General features: G+C 40.6%; 2 protein-coding genes across 5 annotated transcripts; one reads left to right on the top strand and one right to left on the bottom strand.

Annotated features, from left to right (window-relative positions):
- Positions 1-456: 456 nt before the first annotated feature.
- Positions 457-20,346, top strand: LOC105462962 (TNF receptor-associated factor 4). 4 transcript variants are annotated; one of them, XM_011709910.1, is made up of 7 exons: positions 4,684-5,357; positions 12,069-12,242; positions 17,205-17,309; positions 17,403-17,564; positions 17,944-18,261; positions 18,807-19,067; positions 19,178-20,346. In XM_011709910.1, the coding sequence occupies exons 2-7, from the start codon at positions 12,069-12,071 to the stop codon at positions 19,529-19,531; spliced, it is 1,374 nt and encodes a 457-aa protein (XP_011708212.1). In that variant the 5' UTR covers positions 4,684-5,357; the 3' UTR covers positions 19,532-20,346. The 4 variants fall into 4 exon arrangements, with proteins under 4 accessions (XP_011708213.1, XP_011708212.1, XP_011708216.1 ...); XM_011709913.1 differs by having other exon boundaries at positions 4,686-5,357; positions 12,090-12,242; XM_011709911.1 differs by lacking the exons at positions 4,684-5,357; positions 12,069-12,242 and adding an exon at positions 457-915.
- On the bottom strand, positions 20,342-21,799 carry LOC105462963 (probable DNA replication complex GINS protein PSF2). The gene is made up of 4 exons (XM_011709915.1): positions 21,194-21,799; positions 20,924-21,032; positions 20,676-20,837; positions 20,342-20,549 (listed from the first exon to the last, which is right to left on the bottom strand). Exons 1-4 carry the CDS (start codon positions 21,436-21,438, stop codon positions 20,502-20,504), a joined length of 564 nt encoding a protein of 187 aa, XP_011708217.1. The 5' UTR covers positions 21,439-21,799; the 3' UTR covers positions 20,342-20,501.
- Positions 21,800-22,499: the final 700 nt, after the last annotated feature.

Raw genomic sequence — 22,499 nt, 5'->3', positions numbered from 1 at the left:
ATTTATTATCTACTATAAAAGAATTAATTAATTCCTAGAAATCCTACATCTATACTGACGGTATATAATCTAAAGAACATTTTTAATAAATTATTTAATATAATTTGCAATGAAACAATTTTATGGTATTAGACAAATTATTGGAATTTTTATATATATATAATTTTCTATTTTTTATGTTTATTGAAACATTTTTGAATTTTGTTTATTAAAGTAGCATATTTCTGATTATAATATTTAATTGCATTCGTCGCGTTTGTTTTCTCTTTTTTTCTCCAAAAATTAAGTGTACATACATTACGTCATATTAAGTACAACAAGTGCAGATGAGACGACGCCCGATCGTCGCGACGTGATTGGTTCCTTCAATTTGAAGTTTCTCAAGATCGCAATCGCGTGATTTGCGCGCCCAAAACGTTAGTTCTAGAAACTTCTCTAGAGAGTAGAGACATGCCGGGACGATGGTCGATGATGCGGTCGCATCCAAGTGTGTATATATCTGTATCTCTCGCTGTCGTTATCGCTTAAGAGAGTATCTCGCGTGTGAATACAGTGTGTACGCGATGGGAATACTGCAGTGATAAAATACAGTAAGGGAATACAGTGACGGATTGCAGTGACGGATTGCAGTGACGGAATGCAGTGACGGATTGCAGTGACGGATTGCAGTGACGGAATGCAGTGACGGATTGCAGTGACGGATTGCAGTGACGGATTGCAGTGACGGAATGCAGTGATGGAATACATATATGTGAATCACGAGTACTTTGTGTGGTGCGTCCGCGTTGGAGTACTAGCGATCCGGAGCTCCTGTGCTCCGTGGAGCGTCGAACAAGGAGCCGCCGTTCTAGCCCGGATATTTTGCTCTGAATACAGCCAGGAATGCCAAGATACGTGTGCAAGGATCATCGCCAGGTAGCTTATGCATGTAACGATAATCAGGGATTAATATCTGCGACTTCGCCGAGCTGTCTTCAATTTAATTTTTCCAACACGAGAAAGAACCGCGTACGTTGAAACCGAACGCTGTGCTCCGTTAATTCGCGTTCCGGTGGCGAATTTTGACATTTTCAGGTCTTATAGCGTCGACCCGATGGAAAATACGACGTCGGATATAGTTTTTTGAGGGATAAGGCGACAGATTCGTCAAGTTCGCGATCCGCGCGATCATAGCGACGCTTAGCTAAATGTTACCGTTGAATGCAATATGGCAGCTGTACGACAGTTTTATTAGGTGCTTTCACGCGATCGTATCACCCACGCCATCCACACAGCGGATCTTCACCGCGAAACGGAAACGCGATATCGGTATTATCGACTATCGAATTAGTTGCATATGGTAAATAGCGTTCCTATGGTAATAGCAGTTATTTGAGATCGTCGATATAGCAGTAATTCACGTCGAAAACTGCAATGGTAACATTACTCGATCAATAAACTTCATTAGATCCCGGTTGTCAGTCTCACGAGGATATCGCATTCGTGTTACAAATTGCGTAAATGTCAACATTTCTTACGTCTCGATGACGTAGGGCGACTTTCTAATTATTGCATAAGCATTTCAAACTCCGATTAACTTATCAAATAATATTGTGTGTCAGCTATTAGTAGTTTGTTAATAAATAGAGTAATTAAAATCTTTTGTTTAATACGTCAAAAGAAAATTAGGAAAACGAATAGATTAATTGACAAGTTATTCAAAGTTTGAAGTATTAATTATTGTTCATTTAATGTTTATTTCTACCAAAAGTAGATTAACTTAAAATTTAATTTACCTTTTTAGTTCTAAGAATTCGAAAAAGATAGAATAAATAAACTGAGATTAAAGTTATTTACATTTATAAAAATTTAGACCGTTCAAACTTTGATCATATAATTGTAGTTAATTAATTTATAAATCAATAGAATTCATGCCTACAAAATTTTTAATTATTTGTATATAATTTGTCGGTCGGTTTTAATTTGATCTTTCTTATTTCTATGTATTTTAAAGTATTAATTAAACAACAAAACATTAATTATTATATTACATTATATAATAAAATAGTGTAAGTATTTTCTTGACAAATTAATTATAAAAACAAATTAATACATTTATTAATTAGAGTTAATCAGAGTTTGTGTGATTAAAGCTATCCTTATAGGAGACCTCCTAAATTCCAAGTATTTTATTATACATGGTGAAAATGATTATACTGTATTACGTGTATAATATAGTAAGATATTAATCTCAATGAATTCACATATATGATTAATTAAAAGTTAGTGCCGATAAAGATATTTGGAATGTATTTTTACGGGTTCGGCCGCTATCCGAATCACATTTTCAAGATGCAATCTTGCATCGTTTAGAGTAATGCATTAACATTGTAGCATTTTTTTGTACATTTGCGCGATTTGTATTCCAGTAAACAGCAATTAATAACCAACCAATAATAACATTATATCAATATTATAATTAATTTTTTATTCAACAATGTAACTGTTACGTACAATATGTTATATTACACTAATTGTTGAATGAAAAATTAATATTGATGTAATATCAATGTTAATTGATATATATCGGGATTTTACGTTCCCGTGCATCCGATCGAGGTACATACATTTCGACCTCTGTCCTTCATCCGGCTCGCGGCTGGAGACATCAACGGAATCTGAAACTGACGTTCTCGTGCTCCTCGTTCGTATTCGTCACCCCGGTTTCACAGTCAATGACTCCACCGTCGCGTTGCGACGATGGAGAACGGCGGAGGACGGACGGTGTCGCGCTTCACGTGTGCTATCCTCCGGCGAGAGTGGAAGAGAGACGAATAGCGAGAGAGAGAGAGAGAAAGAGAGGAGGACAAGAGAAGAAGGAGGTAAGAGAAGGTGGAAGAAAGAAGGAGAAAGAGCGAGCTTTTCCTACGTGAACGCTCGCAACGACATACGTATGCGCGCGTACCGGGCACGAGGGAAAAGAGAGAAGCAGGAGAGTGAAAGAGTGAGAGACATGTGCGAGCTATTCCTGTACGCGGCGAGTCGCAAGCGGCATAATAACGCCATGTTGTTGCTTAGCACGGTGAACTCTCTGACGCGAACGAGTAAAATTCGAAGCGGGTGATGTTATCTATGCTAAGTCGGAACAACCGAAATAATCCCTTAGTAGCACAATTCTCTCAATTCGGTATACATTGGGGATATATTGGGCCAATATTGGGCCAATAAAATGTGTTACTACATGAGGGTCCTGATTTCCTTAAACGTTCTCCAATTCTCGAGAATACATAATTGTAGGTACTTTTGTACTCGGAGGGGAGAGGAGATTGATTTGGGATATTCGAGCATACATGGGGGATATATGTATTTGTCGATGACACCGAAAGGTGTCATTAAGCAATAGAAATGATTCAATGAAAACGATGCAGTCAGCTCTAAATATTATTATTACGATATCCGGTACATGTATTCATTGCTATCTAAGTAACTCACGTTTCTCAGAATATCGTATATGACATTAAGCTTATAACCTCACAATTTAAAATCGACCTTTTTCCCGAACTAAAAGTGAGAAACCAAAATGATCGCTTCCGAGATCGGGGTGATCGGGATGACGGCTTTCGATTATAAACGAAGGGCTTTTCGCTTGCGATAAATTAAAATTTAATTAAATCTAAATTAGTTCTCTGAATTTCAGCATTCTTGAATAGATTAATTTGAATTATTATCATATTCGATCTTTTCGATTTCGGCAAGATCGTCATCATTTTGCGAAAGAGAGCGATTCTTTCCATCCAACTGAAAAGCGACGAGTGCTTTTCGAAAGGTTCTCCCGCTATTACGCGCGCAGTTTTTGTAATTTTGTTTCTAAGTAAGCACTTGACAAATTCTCGCTCTTCCTCTTTTTTCCAATAGTATCATCATTATATAGTCAAATAATGTGATATATTAATGAATTTTTAATTATTATTTTTTTTTTATTTGAAATATTGGGATTAATTTTTATTTGAGCTTTTTATTAATAAAAAAAACGAAAGATTTCTTCCGAGCAGTTACATATTATACAATTTACGAAAGAAAATTCTCGAATCCAGATTAATTCTGGAATAAATCCAAATCCTTGAATAAATTGATTCGGAATATCATATATTACTTATATTCGATTCTTTCCATCGAAAGAATCCGAAGCGCGACGCGCGCTTTTCAGAGGATTTTCCCGCGGCTAATTGTAAAGAACGCGCACACCGCGATTCTTCACAATTCTGTTTCTAGGCACTTGGCGAGTTTCTCACTCCCTCTCCTACCTCCGCCGGTGTCGTCGTCGTTTCCCCCTCTATCCCGAAAGGGCTTTTGTATTCGCCTCTCTGTCTCCGGCACTTCCTGTGTTCCGCCAACACGTTCACCTGTCTACCGCCACCTGCCTCCGTATATACGTGGTTACCTTATAGGCGTGTACACGGGGGCCCGCGCGTATATGCCCCGTCGCGCGTGATATCCCGAGGGACCCTCTTAGTTTCGCCTAGCGCGCGGTGGGGCCGCGGTCTCGCGTCGCATGCACGTAGCACGTAGATACATACATACATACATAAATACATACATACATACATACTCGTCGCGGTAATGCGACCCGCACGCGATTGTGCAGTCGACTTTACGCTGTCGCGCGACCGCGGAGCGGACTATACGCACGCGAACGAGTTTCCCTGTATCGTCGTTCCGATAAGCGCGGGACGTTCGCCGCGGACGACGGCCGCGGCCGGACGATAGATAGACCGGAGAGGTTCGACGAACCCCAGACGACGCGCGACACACCACTTCCCCGAACGATCCTCGGAGACACATTCGTGGCTCTCGCGGGTATATTTCGTAAGAAACGGGCGTGCCTCGGTCTGGATGCGCGTCTCGCGGAGTGTCGAATCTGATCTGCCGCTCCGAATCTACCGAAAGGGAAATCTATCGTGATTGTATAGCAATATTTCGAACGAACACTCGTTCGATTCGCGCCGGTTCCGGGGCGGAGCATTGGTACCTAATTGTTAAAAAGTTGCCATTTGAAGTAAATATACAAGTTCGAGATAGGATAGAGAGACAAGTTTTGATGTAAATTAGACGGGAAAAATGAGCTTGAGGTATAAACTCGTTTCTACAACCAAGTGCGATTGAAGGGAAAGCTTTGGAGGCAAGTTCAAGGTATCCGATCCTGTGGTCACCGCGCGAGGACTGATTACGCTTGGCGATTTGCGCGATACCACCTGTCGACGCTATATTCTGTTAAAGAACATCGGCGTTCGTCCATCTCGACGACGTCTGCTTTTGGTTCCTCGAACGTGGACAACCGAACGTATCGATATAATGTCAACCGGATTATACATGAAACGGTAAGTTCGCGAGCAACACGATTATTCAACGTCGCGACTTCGCGACTGGAGTCATTGTGTAATAAAATTATATACTATTTGATTGACGATATATACGGAAAAAATTATTTACTAGATCTTTTGTACATAATACTAAACGTTTTCTTATTCGTTAATTCGGAATAATGTTGTGTGCTTAATTTTTAAGAGTAAATACTATAATTTTTTAAGAGTCTAGTGTTTGCTCAATAACGTTCTTACTTCATTTAATATTTTTCATCGTCCTCCGCGCGCGCCAACGTAAACGTACCTACAACGCAACGACGAGTATCGCGGTATCGGCATTTTCGCGCGGTCGACTTCGCGAAGCCTTAACTTTCCCTTATCTGCGTGTCGGCGTGCATACGCAGTGTCGTACACACGGGTGCAGAGATGGTGTCTCCTATAAGCCTCACGTCCACGATGCTAGAAATCTATCCGAGACGGAGAGAGAATTGACGAGTCACATTAGAACAATTCGGCCAACTGACCTACACGATCAATTCTCTTTCCGGTTCGAGATCTCGGTTTCCCGATCTCCAGCGTCGTGAACACAAGGATTTTTACCCGCTCGCATCCGGCGATGAGATTCGCTCGGCGATGAGCGACGCGCTTGAAAGGCGACCCCACTTACACGTAATTAATCGCACGGTCCGTCGCGAGGGGCCAGGTGATTCGCGTTCACTTCGTGGTGCCCTCGCGAATGCGGACCTCGCGGTAATCTCCGGGGCACCGGTTTCAAATGCGCCCGGCGACTGTATTATGTACATGCCTCGTACATGCCTATACGACACACGTGTGCACGCACGTATGTAATACGTAGGCGCGGAAGAGTGCGAGCGCACCCGATCGGGCGCGTTCTGCCGATCGAATTGGGCGGTAATGCGCCGCGCTTCGGTCTTCGGGGCAGCTGCTTCGTCGTCCGACACGTTCTGGAACGTTGTCGACAGCTGCGCGTACCGATTGCTCTGCGGCTGCCCCGATTCCCTGGCTCTGGTAGAATGGGTTCGATTAGAAAAGAAGAAGACGAAGAGATCAAGTCGGCGCTATAGGAATGTCGGAGCATTAAAAAAATAGGAGAACGAGCCAACAAGATGTCGTGTCTCGTGCAAAAGAAAAAAACGTCATGTTGTCTTGCCAGAACCCTTGGTATCAAGTTTTTATCTCGAGTCCTCGATTAATCTTAAAAAGATTGACAGCTTAATTAGAAAAATGGAATCTCTATTTATTAATATTGTAGACGATATTGTGATTTTTCAGATTTTTCAGATTGCAATCTCAATACTTGCAATTTTTAATCTCTCTTAATCTCTTTTCTTTCTCTCTTTGTTTTCCTCGTAATGCGGGTAATAGCAAGAGCTGGAAGTTTTCTGAAAATGATACCGCGCGATTGAAACGAAAAGAGATATTCAATTCAAGGTCTGAGATAAGCGAATAATAACGTCGACGATCCGACATTACTCTGAAGAATCCACTAACTTATCTATACGAAACGCTGTGAAACTTTCCTTTCACCTGGCTGTTTTGCGACACGAGTCTTCCATTGCACTTCCATTGCTAGCTATACATATACAAACGTCGATTACGCAAGTGTAAATAAATCGCAAGTAAAGGTTCATGCAGATATAGGACTGAAATATAATATAGGAATATAGGAATATAATATAGGATAGGTTTTATTCTCTCAATTTTTTTTTGTTACTCGAAAGAAGATAAAATTATTTCAAATCTATCGTAAGTTACGAATCTCAACGTAAGGACTTAAATGATAAAATTGACTTAATGATAAAATAAAAATGATAAAATGACAAAATGTTCGTTTAAACGAATCGATTGTATTATTATTTATTACTCAGCGAATAGTGACTGGTGCTAAAATGAGACTTGTTGAATGATATATATGTATATCTACATATCTACGTATTACATGTAACGAAAGTAAAATTGAATTATTATGACGCTAAAGAGAAACAAGCGCGTCATGCCATTTACGATATCACAAGTGGTACACGGAATATAAAGAAAAAAATTGAGGTTTAGAGATCAGTGAATGTAATACCGCTTCGTTTCGTTCTTATTGTCGAGATACGTCGCGCAACATCCATTACGAATGTGCCACGAGAGCTAGAACAGATGTGTGGGCAGGATAGGAAGTTTAGTTTTACACAAGAGAGGCAGCTGATGCGGAGACAGATGCAGGCAGATCTTTTCGTCTCGGAAAGGAGCAAGGACGCTTTTCTCTCTTGCGATACTGGTAGTTGGTTTCGAAACAGAATTAAGATGCGGGCTTTTCTTATACGGGATAAAGTAAATCATTGTTATACAGTCAACGATTACTCAAGGAAAACAACAATTTGCTTCATAACGATCGAGATGAACGTTTTAAATGTATAATATATTAGTCAGCTTATCATGAAGAAAATATGATATATAATTGAATTTTAAAAATAGTTATTATATTTATATATAAATTTTTATCAATAAAAATTAATATATATAAATATAATTATCGATATTCTTTTAAAATCATACATCTATTATATCATTATTTAACTTAAGGGGGATAGGAGATTTTGTCCTGCGGAAAATTAGACCAGAAAATAGAAGATTGCTTCCTTAGAAATCACGAAATCGTAGCAAAACTCGAAATTTTCGGGTCTGCCTTTAATTACGGAAAATTATTATCTCTTAGATAAGTTTTTTAATTACAAATTAATTTCCTATATCTCAAATATGGTAATAACATCTAAACGTGAGAACGTTTATGTTTATTCCTTTCCCTGAAATAAATTCACAAATTTCACGTTCAATTTCAAATTCCTTCCTCAAACAAAATCTATTATATCAGGAGAACTACGAAGTCAATTAAAATATAATCGGAATAGGCGCGAGTAAAAGGATTAGCCTGGTTAGAAGCTCGTAAACAACCACGTGCGTTGAGTAATATAAATTTATACAATAAATGTATTTGTATTGCTCAACGCACGTGGTTGTTTACGTGTTACTAATTACACATTCATTATTTCAATAAATACTGAGAGACAACGTAGAGAAACTTTAGACATACTTTAGGAAAGCTTCTAAAAAATTTGTACAATGTGAATATCTCGGTAAAAGCACATTCTATCTAATCGTTAATACGTGCTCTAGACCATCTTTTGGCCATATTTTGGCCTTCCGTTGCTATGCCGGTGCTGGCTTCCAGCTGCGTTCACGAATTTACTGCGACGAAGGAGTATAAAAATCCGTAAAGGAATCAGTATGCCGTGGCAGGAATTAGGCGGCGTGCAGCCGACGCGAGGCAAAAGGCGCAGGAGGCGTCGGAGGAAAGCTGCCGGTCACCGAGCAGGAAAGAGAGAGGGATAGAAGGAGGTTCGCAGCTGCTGTGACAGCTGCACACTTCCCAGCATTACTCCCCGGACGGTGCGCGTTCGCCGTTCCTATCCTCCGCATGTGCTCGATCCCTCCCATCGTCTTGCCAGGTGCTCCTCGTATCGCCGGTGCGCTTCGACAAGGCACACCTTTGTATGTATCCTGCGCCTGGTATCCTGGAATACGGGACGAGAATCCTCCCGACGAAAATCCCTACTTCAAAAGAGAAAACTCTCCGATCGTGTCGCGATCGTGTGCTGCAGATTGCTCGTGCACGTTCACGTTACACCTGCGGCCCACGTGATCGGGGGACAGATGCACGCGGCGTGAAGTATGGACAAGCGCGTGATCGGCGAAACGATTGAATAATGTATGGATATAGACAACTCTACTAAAAAATTAAAATCTAAAAATGCTACCTTTATTTTAAATCTTAAGCGGCTCTTAAACTCTAAAGAGAGCATCAATATTACTATTGTATAATTATATTAGGGGATGATGGGGACATTTATGTTTGTATAAGTTATTAATAATATATGTTTTATTGCACTAACAACGTGCCTGGCTCATTGATTATCATTTTAAATGCCTTCGTTTGATTATCATTTTAAATTTAAATCATTTTTATTACTTGAATCTTATACATAGATTCTTAATTTATAATTTTTATATTATACAAATATTATTGATGCGCTCTTTAGGCATTCCAAAACAAATCCTCAATATAGCTTTCAAACAATCAATATATAATTATATAATATAATAGGAGCATTTTAGGTATAAAATAATATCAGCGATTTGTTATTTATATTACTAACTGTTGACTTGAATAGTTCAATTTGATTATATGTATATATGACCACAAAAGGTTGAAGGGATATCGTTATCTCATGACGTTTAGAAGTCTGTTACAGATAGTCATTTATTCTACTAAATAGCTAGTATTATATATGACCCTATAACCCTTCTATGATGTAAAAAACATTTCCTCGATAATGCGATGATTAAATGTTCTGTAGATAATTGATGAATTATAGAAAGATTTTAACTATCCAAAACTTTTATATTATTTACGAATTTTACTATCGCTTTGTTTTATTCTTGCATCTGTCGATTATAATTTTTATATTACAGTACGTATAAAAATTCATTCATAGAGATAAGCATTTCCAGAAAAATATAGGTGTATCAATTACTTATATTTACATCCTTGTACAAAAAGTTCCTTAAATTCGTACGAATATAAAAGAGGTGGTTTAATAAAAAAAAAAGTAAAGACGACTAGATAAATGAAGATGTTAAATGATACAGGAATAATCGCGATACGTAATATTAATCGCGACGCTCCGAAGCGACTCGAGGAGCGACGACGGCGAACGCTCGGCGAGAGAGAGGCGCGTGCACGCCTAGATATTTATTCGACCGCCGAATGGCTTATTCGGCTTTGTGGGTCCACGCCGTCCACGCGAGCCCGGCGGTGATCCTGCACGGGCGAATCGCTTTCGCGATTGTCAGTAGAAGATTTGGAATGGTCGATCGTCGGCCAGGAGAGCCGGGGGGCTTCTCTCCCTCGCCGATCATCGGTGGGGGGAAGGTCGAAGAAGGCCGCAGCTGGGTTAGATCCGGTCCGCGCACAGTTGAATGCACGGTGTGCATACCGGGTACCGGGCGGCAATATAGGTCCGACGATGTCGTTATTCCCCCCCCTTTTCTCTCCTCTCTCACTCTCTCCCCTTCACCTCCGCTCGTTACTCCACAAACCCGCAGTTGGCAACACGTGTGTCCCTCTCTTTCTTTCCTTACCGATCGCGTCGTCGATGTAGAGCTCTTTGTTCCTAAAGGGCCATTTTGATATCAAGACGGAAATCAGACTCTCCTCTCCCCCCTCCCTCTTTCTCTTCTCTAAGGCTTTCTTCGCACGACGATCAGTTTTCTTTATGTCAGGAAATCGCGTAATACCGCGATAATTTCTTGTCATTAATCGGATGGAGGGGATGATATCTTGACAATTATTCTTTGTAATGAAATTATAATGATGAACCGACTTAATTGTCACGAAAACGATCTAAGCAAACTTTTTGGAAAGGCAATCCCTGCAGGTTTGTGCAGGATCGTACCTGTCGGCTGTCCGCCACCTGAGAAGAAGCGAGAGAAGAAGAAAGAGAGAGAGCGCATTCCTGTTTTACATGCATATGCTCCTTCATTCACGACCTGTCTCTCCCCTCCCCTTTCCACTTCCCGACAGTGTTCTTCTCTCGGTTATCATGTTTCCCCCAGTTATCTTCTCTCAAAACAAAAGTCTAGTCTTGTGGAGGCGGATTAGTCTAAAGACCGGTTTCACCGACGTCTTTTAGTCCTATAATCAATCTTTTATTTATATAAATTCCTCTCTCGTCATTTCCGATCCTAATGATAAGATCCTAAACTAACCAGCAAAATCGAGCTAGTTTATTAACGTTGACGAAGTCGTCTACGATTTTTTAAACCATATTGAATTACAATGTACAAAACAGGTAGCCGATTCTTTTCATACGACGATCCGCCGGACGATCGCCCTCGTCATTCATCATTTCGAGTTCCCACAGCTCTTTTCGGAGAGATTTCAGGAAGTTACGGGGGGATAATGACTGCGAGGTAGAACGAGAAACTGGGAAATTACATTCGCATGATCGCAACATGCACCATCCTGCGCGGAGCCAGTCTCCCGGTCGCTCCAACGGCTCTTCTGGCTCGCGACCGATTCCTCTCCCTTCTCCTGCTCCTCTTCCTCCTCCTCCTCCTCCGCCGCCGCTCTTCCTCTTCCTCCTCCACCGTCGGCGGTAACCACCACTACTACTATCGTCCTCGTCGCGTCCCCATCTGGACGCACCATGATGGGGTCCAGAGGAGCCGCAGAGAGCTAGTCGCAACAGCCTGCGTGTCAGTCCATCGGTGAACTCGGTCTTGCGCGTTATCGAGCCGAGGGAAGTGTGTACCATTGCCTTGAGCAGGTTCACGTTTTACCAGGCAGTTTCTCGAGTTTTACTTGGATTCGCGTCAGGTCGGATTGTACAGCACGGGCAGGCAATTTCCTGTCGAGTGTCACGACCGCGACGACACTCGAATCGGCACGAGTCACGAGACTTCTCTCGAGAGGAACGATCGCGAGTAAGAAGTGCGAATTACTCCGGAGTCCGTGGGAAACGCGATTTTAAAATAAGAAACAACAGTAGGGGACAGTCATGTCCCTTATTCGCGTGCCGCAAAACTGAATGGTACCAACGGCGGAGTCCGAGTTATCTCGGTTGCGCGAGTGACGTTATAGTGCCTTTAACTTTGAAGATGGTGCGCGGTCTGTCGCAGTGGACCAAGACCCTGAGCTTCCCGGCGAGGGTGTCACCTCAGAGACCCGCCAAGGAGTCCAAGGTTTTCCACGTAAGCCCCAGTGCTAGCCCCACGTCGCCACCCAGCCCGATCAACGATACCATGGACAAAGCGCCTATAATTACCGATGAGGTTTGACACATTTATTTTTATTTTTTTTTTAATTTTTTTTGTCTTTTTTATTTTTTATTTTAATCACTTGCAAAGTTACAAATGCGATTAACAGAATAACGATGCTTTTTTAATTCGATATAATTAACATATTTCTGTCACACAATCGCTGCAGCACGCTCGGGAAATTATAATAAAAAAGACACACATATGATAATGTGTGTAAACATGTGTATGATGATCGCATATATTTGTTTTCATTTCGTCAGATGGAATTTTGTTTTTCTTTTCTTTCGTTATGATTGTTTTCGTGATGATAATGTAAACTACGCATGAAGAAAGAAAAAGAGAAATCCGTTAGAGATTAAATTACGGTTAAAAGCATCAGCGGAAACGCTGGTTTCCGATATCAACGCCGTTTCCGGCGAGGACACTGACGATGGGAATAAGTTTACGGTGATCACGTCGGGACCGTTGACTCCGAGATGCGCGTTGCGCGAGAATCCCCCGCGCCGGGAGAAACGGTTCTTCTTGACAACCGTCGCGTTTTGATATTGTCGCCAGATGCTGCGCCAACGCGACGACGTCGACGGCGACGGCGACGAGGCTCGGGACTTTTTTTCTTCGCGCCCGTACGATTCGTGGAATTTCATGCGCGTGCGTCCGGTGCCGTCTCACTGGAATAAAATGCCCGGTTGTAAGGCACGACCGGGCGGCGGGCAGCGGAAGCGTGGGAACCGAGCGTAACAGATGGCCTCGACCGCTTCCGAAGTCGTTCGACTTCTCCGCTCCCCGTTCGAGCCGCGGCTCCTTCTCCGCTCCGGACGATATCTCTCCCTCCCGGTCCGACGAACGGCGGTGACGCCAAGTACTCCGGGGTTAAAAGAACCTGAGTATCTCATAATTGACTTGCTCACCGCAATTTCCGGATCCCGGACTCTGAAAGGAATACGTTAAATTAGAGTTAACCGATGTTAGCAAACACACAGCCTTAACAAAGTGAATGGGAACTTCTCTGAGACCTCTCGGAATTTCGCGTAAAAAAAGTTATAACGAACAGTTGAGGATATTAATTTCGCGCGATGCGACAGCCTTTTTTCTCCTCTTTGTCTAAAGAAAACTGAAACGAGATCATTTGTCATTGATTCTCCAGTTATTGAGTCTATCAAATCAAATTCAAAAAGTTATCTCTTCCACAACTAGTTGAAGATAAAATTTCAAATATGTCTGTAGATCTTTACCGGAAAGAATCCCGTTTGAAATTATTTCGTTGAACATTCTAAACGGAGCACTCCATTCTTCTAACTCCATCATGTAGTAGATATGTATGAGCAGAAGATATAATCGCGTTGTATAACGCAGATTAGTGAATTCAATGAGGCTATTAGAAAGTGGAAAGATGTATCTTTACGTCCCCACAGGGAGAAGTTTCTTAAACCGATACACCTGGTGAGGTCAGTCCTCGTTTAGCGTTTTGCGAACGCGCTTACTTCAAGACCAAATAAGAGCGCGCGTATCCGCAATCGTCGCGACCCTTTGTGTTCCCTCCCCCATGTCATCCTCCGCTGCCCGGGAATGCGAGAATGCGAGGATAACGCGGGACGACGGTTACGTTTAGTCCAACGAGCGGCAATTACGGTGCGTTATATTAAAAGCTCTCGGCTTCTCTCTCTCTCTCTCTCTCTCTCCTCCCTCTCTTCCCACAACGACGACGACGACGACGAAGACGCGAACGGCGGCGACCATTCGTATACAATTCCCCGGTCGGTCTACGCCGGAAGTGGCGCGGCTTCTCCTCCTCTTCCTCGCGCATTGTTCCTCGTCGCGCATTCCACGACGATGAACTCCGCCGTTCGAGTGAACGAGAACGTTACGCTCCGCGGCATGGGTGCAGCCCGCTCGCGCGAAGGGGAAGCCGCGCGCTCGCGCGAGAGAACCAGCTCCGTTCGTTTGCGCGCATCTCCTACATCGCGCTCAGACACGCTAAAGCTAAACGTAAACAGTCACGATATTTCGCGACGCCTCTTGCCCCGATATTCTCAATTTACACCATTTTTTGAAACAGTTCTGCCTACAAAGATTCGTCCAAAGATTCCGCGTGCACGCATGGAAGAAATATATCGGAATGTAAGAACTACTCTTTACAGATTTTTTTTTTCGAATCTACTTGAGTTATATAAATAGTATCATCGAGTCTATCTGAAAATCTCTGCCATGTATAAAATATAGAAGGACGAATGCAGGATGTACAAAAAATTGTATTTTTAGAGATAAGAAAAAGAAGATTATTAAAGAAACCGCGAATAAAAAAAAATGCATATGCATGAAGAATACGAGATTATGTAAGATATAGAGGTCCGAAGTATTTATTTTCTGAGAAGAATAAAAACTCGGAATGTGTGTCATGAATTATATAATATTCGCGTTTACACCACATTACACTCTTTTTATCTATCGATGCTTCATTCATGTATATATTTCGAAGCTTAATAGGATCAAATTTATTAGCGATCAACGATCTGCAAAGTAACGGTCAATCAATAATGAAGCTGCCGTGCGCGCTGCTAGGAACGCGAAGAAATTAAGAAGGCGGTTTTTCGCATCGTAATTACCGCGCTTACTTCGAACAACTAAAGCGATCCATTTTTATCACCTCTCTACGGTACTGTTCATTTGAGGCGATTCGACCGTTTTTGGGAACGAGGAGGCGGTGAGATCAACGCACGTCGCGTCGTATGTTAATTTTTGGCCATTCGCCAAGGTCGCCCCGAAAAGAGACGGCCGTTCGAATGGAGCGCGAGTTCGCAACGGCCGATTCGTGGGAATATCCTCATGTCGCCAAGGAGAACGTAAGGTATAATTTTTTTAACCGTTTACATCATCGAGTACGTCAACGGGCCACATCAGAAGAGGCACTTCGGTAAACAGCCTGAGAATGCTGCCGATCAAAATAATATGAGCATTTATAATCGAATTTTTAATTTCTTTAATCGTTAAAATAATACAACGCGAAATAATAAATATAATTATGATTGCGCAACGTGAAGAGACAGTAATGAAATAATCGTGATTCGTGAATATTACATCGAGATTCGCGCTCGTTGTTACAACACGGATCTGGATCTGGATCGCATCAGATTCGTCGAGGTCAGAAAAAATCAAAGGAAAAAGTCACGCTGGCATAAATTACGCTTACGAGATCGATCGATTTATGAAGGCAATGACATTGAATATTGAACATTGAACATTGAACATATTCGACGCTGCAAGGTACGTAGAATAAGTGGAACATGCGAAGATCGATTTTCCGTTACTTTACTATATAACGTCATGCTTACATGCCGCGGTGCGGACGGTAATATTCTAATATCGGGGACCTAATATGACGCGAGAAAAGAGCTCCGAAGAGGGAACAATGGACGACTTAGTAGAGCAGAAACACTTCCAGAGTTTTATATTTATTATTAATAACTCTATCTCCTTTTTTTTTAATATGCTTCTCGGCCTCTAATACGATTTTATGTTCTTCACGCTGTAACGCATTCGATGATGCATCCCGTGATTTATTCTTCGCTTCGATTCATTTCGAGCGTGTGACAAGACAGCTCCGGTTCTCCGATCTCTTTCATGCGTGTCTCCGTTTCTTCTTTTTTTCCAAAGCGTTCCAATTTTGAAGCGTTCGGTACATAAAGTAATTCGAGAGCGATCCCGAAAGGGAGAAAGGTGTAGGTTCGTCCCTTTCATTTCTTTTCTGTTTATATATCGCACCGCTAACGGCTGGGCTGGTTGCGTTAGGTTCCTCGACCTTGCCGGTCGTGCAGGTTTCAACTTGCGAGCACCTCCGAGCGTGCTCGCGCACGCATTTATACGCCGGATGCATTTGTATACGAATGGTATAAAGGTTGATCGCATCACACGACTCCTTTCCCTGAACCGGCGCGGCACGCTTTCCAAGAAAACAATTTCGGCAAATAGACTCGATAGAAACAGGAGAGGAAAGAGGGGAAAAGAGAGAGAGAGAAAGAAATAAAAAATTGTTGAAGTTCCTATAAATCACGTACACACATATGAATGTTTTATTAATTGTCTATCAATCCAATATAACTGCAATATTTTTGATAATCCTAAATCCTCTACATATTTTTCTAAACATTGAAAAATGAATAAATTCCAAACAACGATTGTGTTAAATTACAGTCGTAAACTATAAATTTCCAAATTTTCACCTATTACTTCGACTGATGGAAATTATTATATTTATCTGATAATATTAGAAATAAAATATATTTTACTATTTGTCGAAATAAGTTTAAAACGGGATTGTGTACATCGCGTAGTGCAACCGCTCGAGGAACATGACAATGGATTTAAAATATTTCTGGCTTGCACCACCCACGTGGTTCTCTGCACGAGGCGGCATCTCCCACGGCGTTGCACCTCGTGTTGTCACTTTGCTATTCTGAAAAGTAGCCCAACCAGTGGCGTCTTCGAAAATAATTTACCGATTATTACAGATCAAACGTGAAATGCAATTTAAACAAATTGCACGGTTTAAAGAATATCCGGTTTGAAACTCGATTAGAATCTTTAAATCACTGATAAATTGAAATAATTGATGTTAATTTATGACAATGCGATGAAAATTTATATAAATACATCATTGTGCGTTATGCTCTTTTATCGAATGAAGAGAAGAACTTGAAACTCTTTGTGAGTTTTAACATATTTTAAGAATAAAAATTAAAATATCATTGCAAGTACCTATTTCATGGAAAAAGATCCGTTACCCCTGAAATAAGGTAACGGAACTTCGCAAAAAGATTCTCTGAGAATACTATGGATTTTTTGATTCATTAATAATCCGGACGTTTACATTTCGGATTACGGTATACGCGCACCGATAGTTTTTATACGTTTCATGTTTCGAAAAAACGGCGGACAGACGAAGGCAAATAACATCTCTTTCGTCCCGGTCTTTTCCAGAACTTCCAAGACACGGAGGCAGAAAAGGCAATAATGGGCTCCATCGTATACTGCATACATCACAAGGACGGTTGCAAATGGTCGGACGAGCTGAGGAAGTTGAAGGTAAAGTCATCAGTAATGCTCGGTATTACAGAAATGGGAATAGGAGGTCTCGACGGATCCCGACTAAATTTAGATTTCGCTCTTATCACACAGGCGCACCTGAACACGTGTAAACACGATGCGATTCCATGCGGCAATAAATGCGGGGCGATGATACCTCGCGTATTAATGGAGGATCACCTGAAGTATACCTGCGCTCAGCGTAGAGCACGTTGCGACTTTTGTGCCAAAGAATTCACCGGACACACTTTAGAGGTACAACAGCGATTCCGACACGCCCGAGAATTAATGGGACTTTAAGCATGCAACTGTCAACGAAAATAATTTTCTCGTCGCCTCTTTCTTTTTTTTTTCCTTAATTACCTTTGCATAAAATAGTGGATTCGTTAACGAAATCTGCGCTTTTCTTTCCCGAGAATGTGAGAATAAATGAGAATGAATAATCATGACAAAGGAATTAATTTCGATCGATCGATTCATTAAGCTATATAATTTCAAATATTCGTAACTTTGGGAAATTAATTCAATTAAATAAAACGTTCTTTTTTTTTAATTTGTCACTTTTATCGGAGATTCCTTCAAGAATTATATTGATTCCATGCAGAAAGTAATTGTAAAAATGCGATGTTTGCAGAAACACACGGGAACATGCGGTTACGAGCCTCTTTATTGCGAAAACAAGTGTGGCATGAAGGTGCAAAGGCGACACCTCGGTCAACACAAGCTGGGAGAGTGCGCCAAGAGGCTAGTCGCCTGTCGTTACTGTAGCAAGGAATTCGTTTTCGATACACTCGGCGCTCACCACGCGAAATGCGGTCGATTCCCGGTAGCGTGTCCTCATCGTTGCGAAACCGCGGTGCTGCCCCGGGAGGATCTCGAGGTTCACCTGAAGGATCATTGCACCACGCATCTACTTTCCTGTACATTCAAGGACGCCGGTTGCCGCTTCAAGGTACTATTTTTTCGCACGTTATAGCTCATATCCGCTTATATAAAAGGTAAATAAATTAAAAAGCATTGAAAACAGGTTTATTTCTGCGAAATAGAACACCCGATGTTCGAAATAAAAGATCGATTTACGAAGATTTCAATCTCTTTCTTCTTTTATTTATTTATATATCTAATATTCTAACATCACTACTAAGTATAATTAAATATTTAATAACATCTCTATGAAATAAAAAATATATTTTTTTACATACTTTAAATTTCTAGGAAATTTATAGTATAAGTTTTAATTTTTTTTCTTTTCTGGAAAATCTGCGATTCTCTCTTCCGAGAATGAGAACAAGTGAATAAATAATCATGAAAAAGAAATTAATTGATTTGAATAAAGCTGTAATTTCAAATATTCGTAATTTCGGAAATTTTATTCTAATTAATTATAATTTGTAATTCGCTTATTTATTTAAATGAAAAGCCTATCCCTTCTCCACCTATTATTTTCACTAAGCTTATAATTCAAAAAAACGTTACACCACGATCTTTTTGTAACAGGGAAATAGGTTCTCGCTGGACAAACATTTGGAGGAATCCTCAAAGATGCATTTAAGTCTCATGTGCAGTCTGGTGACGAAGCAGCAACATCAAATAACCAGCTTAAAGTCGGCGATTAGCAAACTATCGTTAAATTACACGGGCACGCTCATATGGAAGATCACGGATTACGCCGCCAAGATGTCGGAAGCGAAAGCAAAGGAGGGAATGGAGCTTGTCAGCCCACCTTTTTATACTAGTCAATACGGATACAAGTTACAGGTGAGCATCGAATATTATACGTATAAATCATACGGTCGAAATTAGTTGCAACTTTTAAATAACTCGAGCATTAGTTCGCTGGATGAAAGATTTTTTGATTTATTTTACAGGCTTCCATTTTCTTAAACGGAAACGGAACCGGAGAGGGCAGTCACATCTCGATATACATAAAGATCCTACCTGGCGAGTACGATGCGCTTCTGCGATGGCCGTTCTCGCACAGCGTGTCGTTCACGATGTTCGATCAGACAGTCATCGCGGAAAAGGCCTGCAACATCGTGGAGAGCTTCATACCGGACCCGACCTGGAAGAACTTTCAGCGACCGAGTCGCGAACCGGACTCACTCGGCTTCGGCTTCCCACGATTCGTTTCCCACGAGATGGTGAAGAAACGACACTTCGTCAAAGACGACACCATGTTCATTCGAGTTAAAGTGGATCCTAGTAAAATCGTAGCGGTTTAAGGGAAACGCATTTAACGATTTTGAAGAAACGCATTGGTGTTTCTGGAAACGGACATTATGTGATATTTCCGAGTACTCGCTTGAGCGGAGCACATACGGTACTTATGTCGTTTTTAAATAATGCACGGTTAGTTCAAATTTTTAAACCGACTGAAAACGCAAACTATATCGCCGCCCGATTTGCGTCTTGACAGTTTTCATTTATTAGCTCGTGTTATTGCAAATATTGCTGATAATTGTAACAATAATTAATTTATTAACACTGCCAAATGCGTAACGCGCCAGGATGTATTTAACTTTTCTAATTGCCTAATTTTTCGTGTCTCTTTTATCTCTTCAAGAGATTCTATGGGATTTTATTATCGTCTAATTGTCTTTTGTGACAAAAGCACGGAAAAACTTAATATTTATTACTTGTTACGAAATATTTTGAATATTTTCGTCTGTCTAATAACACCTGCACAAAATTATATATTGTATATTTTTTGAAAACTTAACAAATAGACGAGGATGCCTCGATTTTTCTAACGAGTGGCCTTACGATCGCGCAATTACTTTTAAGGAGAAAAAAATCAAAGATTGTTAAGGGACTGAGTGTGTACTATAAACTTAATGAATGTAAATAAAAATGCGGAATGCCATATGTTAATGGACAACGAATGAGAGCAATCGAGACAGAATCACCGATGTAAATACGCACTTATCATGTATAGTGATAATGAGAAAATGTGATCGAGATATACTAGTGAATGTATGTAACAATATGAAAGTAAGCTGGCTTATAAAAAAGCGTTATATAATATTCACATATAAAATATACCGTGTACTTTATTCCCTGTTATTTATACTACATGACCTCCAATATGATTCAAATACTAGACAATCAAACTGTAAAAATTATAAAAATATTCACACATCTCTATTGACTATATCACACAAGCATTAACATAACAACTAGATATTACTTTTCTTACAAACTTCCGCTGCTTTGCTGGGAATTTACTTCTCCTGTATTTGCCTGTAAAGAAACAATTAGATCATACATAAAGTAATTGTTGCAACACGATAAAAATTATGGCAATAATATATAAAAATCAAATTGACAAAGTTTTTGCATGTAGGAAAAATAGTATACTATACTTACAGATTGTATCCGCAACATTTGATCTAACGCATGTGGCAGCAGCGGTCGTATACTATTAATTTCCATTGCAGTGAGATGATCCAATCTCGCATGCACCCCCTCGCTCTTCACAAAAGCGTCCACGGATGTGCGCAATTTAGACATTCTTATATCCCATATGTCCTACGATACAAACACTTACATGTAAGTTTTGTATCAGTGTATCATTTGCATTATATATATATAAATATCCAGTTGATTCTACCTACCTTCACGGCGATCCTTATTCCATCCGCGTCAGGAATATCGTCGTTCGCCACGTTTAGCAAAATTTGACTCTCGTCCATGTAATGACAGCTCGGCATCTCCGTAAATAACCTGGTGCAATGAAATTTTCATGAATAGACGTTTCTAAATCAAATTACTATGAAATTTAATTGAATATCGAAATGATGAGATAAAATTAACAGAAAAATGAGTTTGTTGTCATTTCAGACAACAAGTATAAGTAATGGGAAGCTTCAGCGGAGGGGACTCACTTGGACATCTTCTCCATCTCCTTCCTCTCGTTCAGACCCTCGATGTCCATCCACTCTTGGCTGACAATACGGCACTTCTGCTTCTGCTTCAGGCACACGGCGAGCCAGATCGGCACCTTCACGGGCAGACCGGCGCGAAACGGCCCCACCGAACCCGAGATCAGGTAGATCACGTCGGAGTTGAAGTTCGGCACTATGCTGACCAGCTCCTTCTCGCCGAGAAACTCGACCTCGCTCGGATCCATGCTTCGTACCTTCCAAGCGTCAAATCGACCGTTTTTCGATACCCGCGTGTCTAAAGCCGAATCTCGACACTACTCGACACATCCCGGCGCTGCCCGACGCGATTCTGACTTGACTAGGCTTGACGCAGCGGCCGGCAACGTGCTCCGCGACGCGATGAATCGAAAAAGGCGGGAACGCGCGGCACAGCTGACGCGCGGCACAGCTGACAGCGCGTCACCTTGACTGTCGCCATATTTTCCCGCCACTTGTTGCGTTTCGAATTGTTAAGCGCGCCGCGGCACTTTAATCGCTTACGCGATAAAAACTTTATCGTACAGCATCGACTCTATTCTTTGTGGCCGCATTATATTACACTATTATTATGCAAGTCCCGAGAAGCATTCACGGGATTTGCGTTAATGACAAAACACTATTTAGCTGTATAGTTACAAAGATAGCTTTACGGAAAACATTAATTTTAATTTAACGGAATTAAACGGAGCACTACAAAGCCCTTTATTACGCGCAAATACTTGAAAATTATGGGCCGTAAGTCGAATGTAAAGAAAGAAAAACGAAAGCGAAAATTCTAATTTCTAAAAATTGGAAAAACACATAAAAATATAAAGTCCAAATGTCTACAATGCTCGAAATCAGTCCGAGATCTCGGACAGAGAGAGAATTAATAGCCAATCGCATTTGAACAATTTGTTCACAATCATACTGCAATATGATGTCTCGTATGCATTAAATTGTAGACTGTAAAGAAATTAACAAAAGTATATCCCGATGAAAAAAATCCTATATTTTATATTTTAAATTTATCCAGATTTCTGAAAAAATATCTTAGATCTTAAAAAAATATCTTTTTCAAATTTTGTAAGGAAATTATAGAATGAGAACTCGTAGAATATTTCAAAATTCACATATATAAAGAATTCTAAAAGTATAAAAGATATAGATTTTCTCAGCATTTCCGAAGTGTTTTAATTTGTACAAAAAAATCTAAGATATTTTCTAAAAATTGTAAAATTATATAAAAATTCTAAAAAATTATATAAAGAAATTTACAGAAAAATTT

This window comes from Wasmannia auropunctata, unplaced genomic scaffold, assembly GCF_000956235.1.
Source record: "Wasmannia auropunctata unplaced genomic scaffold, wasmannia.A_1.0 LD336092.1, whole genome shotgun sequence".
NCBI classification, from domain to species: domain Eukaryota; kingdom Metazoa; phylum Arthropoda; class Insecta; order Hymenoptera; family Formicidae; genus Wasmannia; species Wasmannia auropunctata.
Note: the sequence above shows the minus strand (reverse complement) of the source record. Positions and strands in the feature narration are given on the sequence as shown.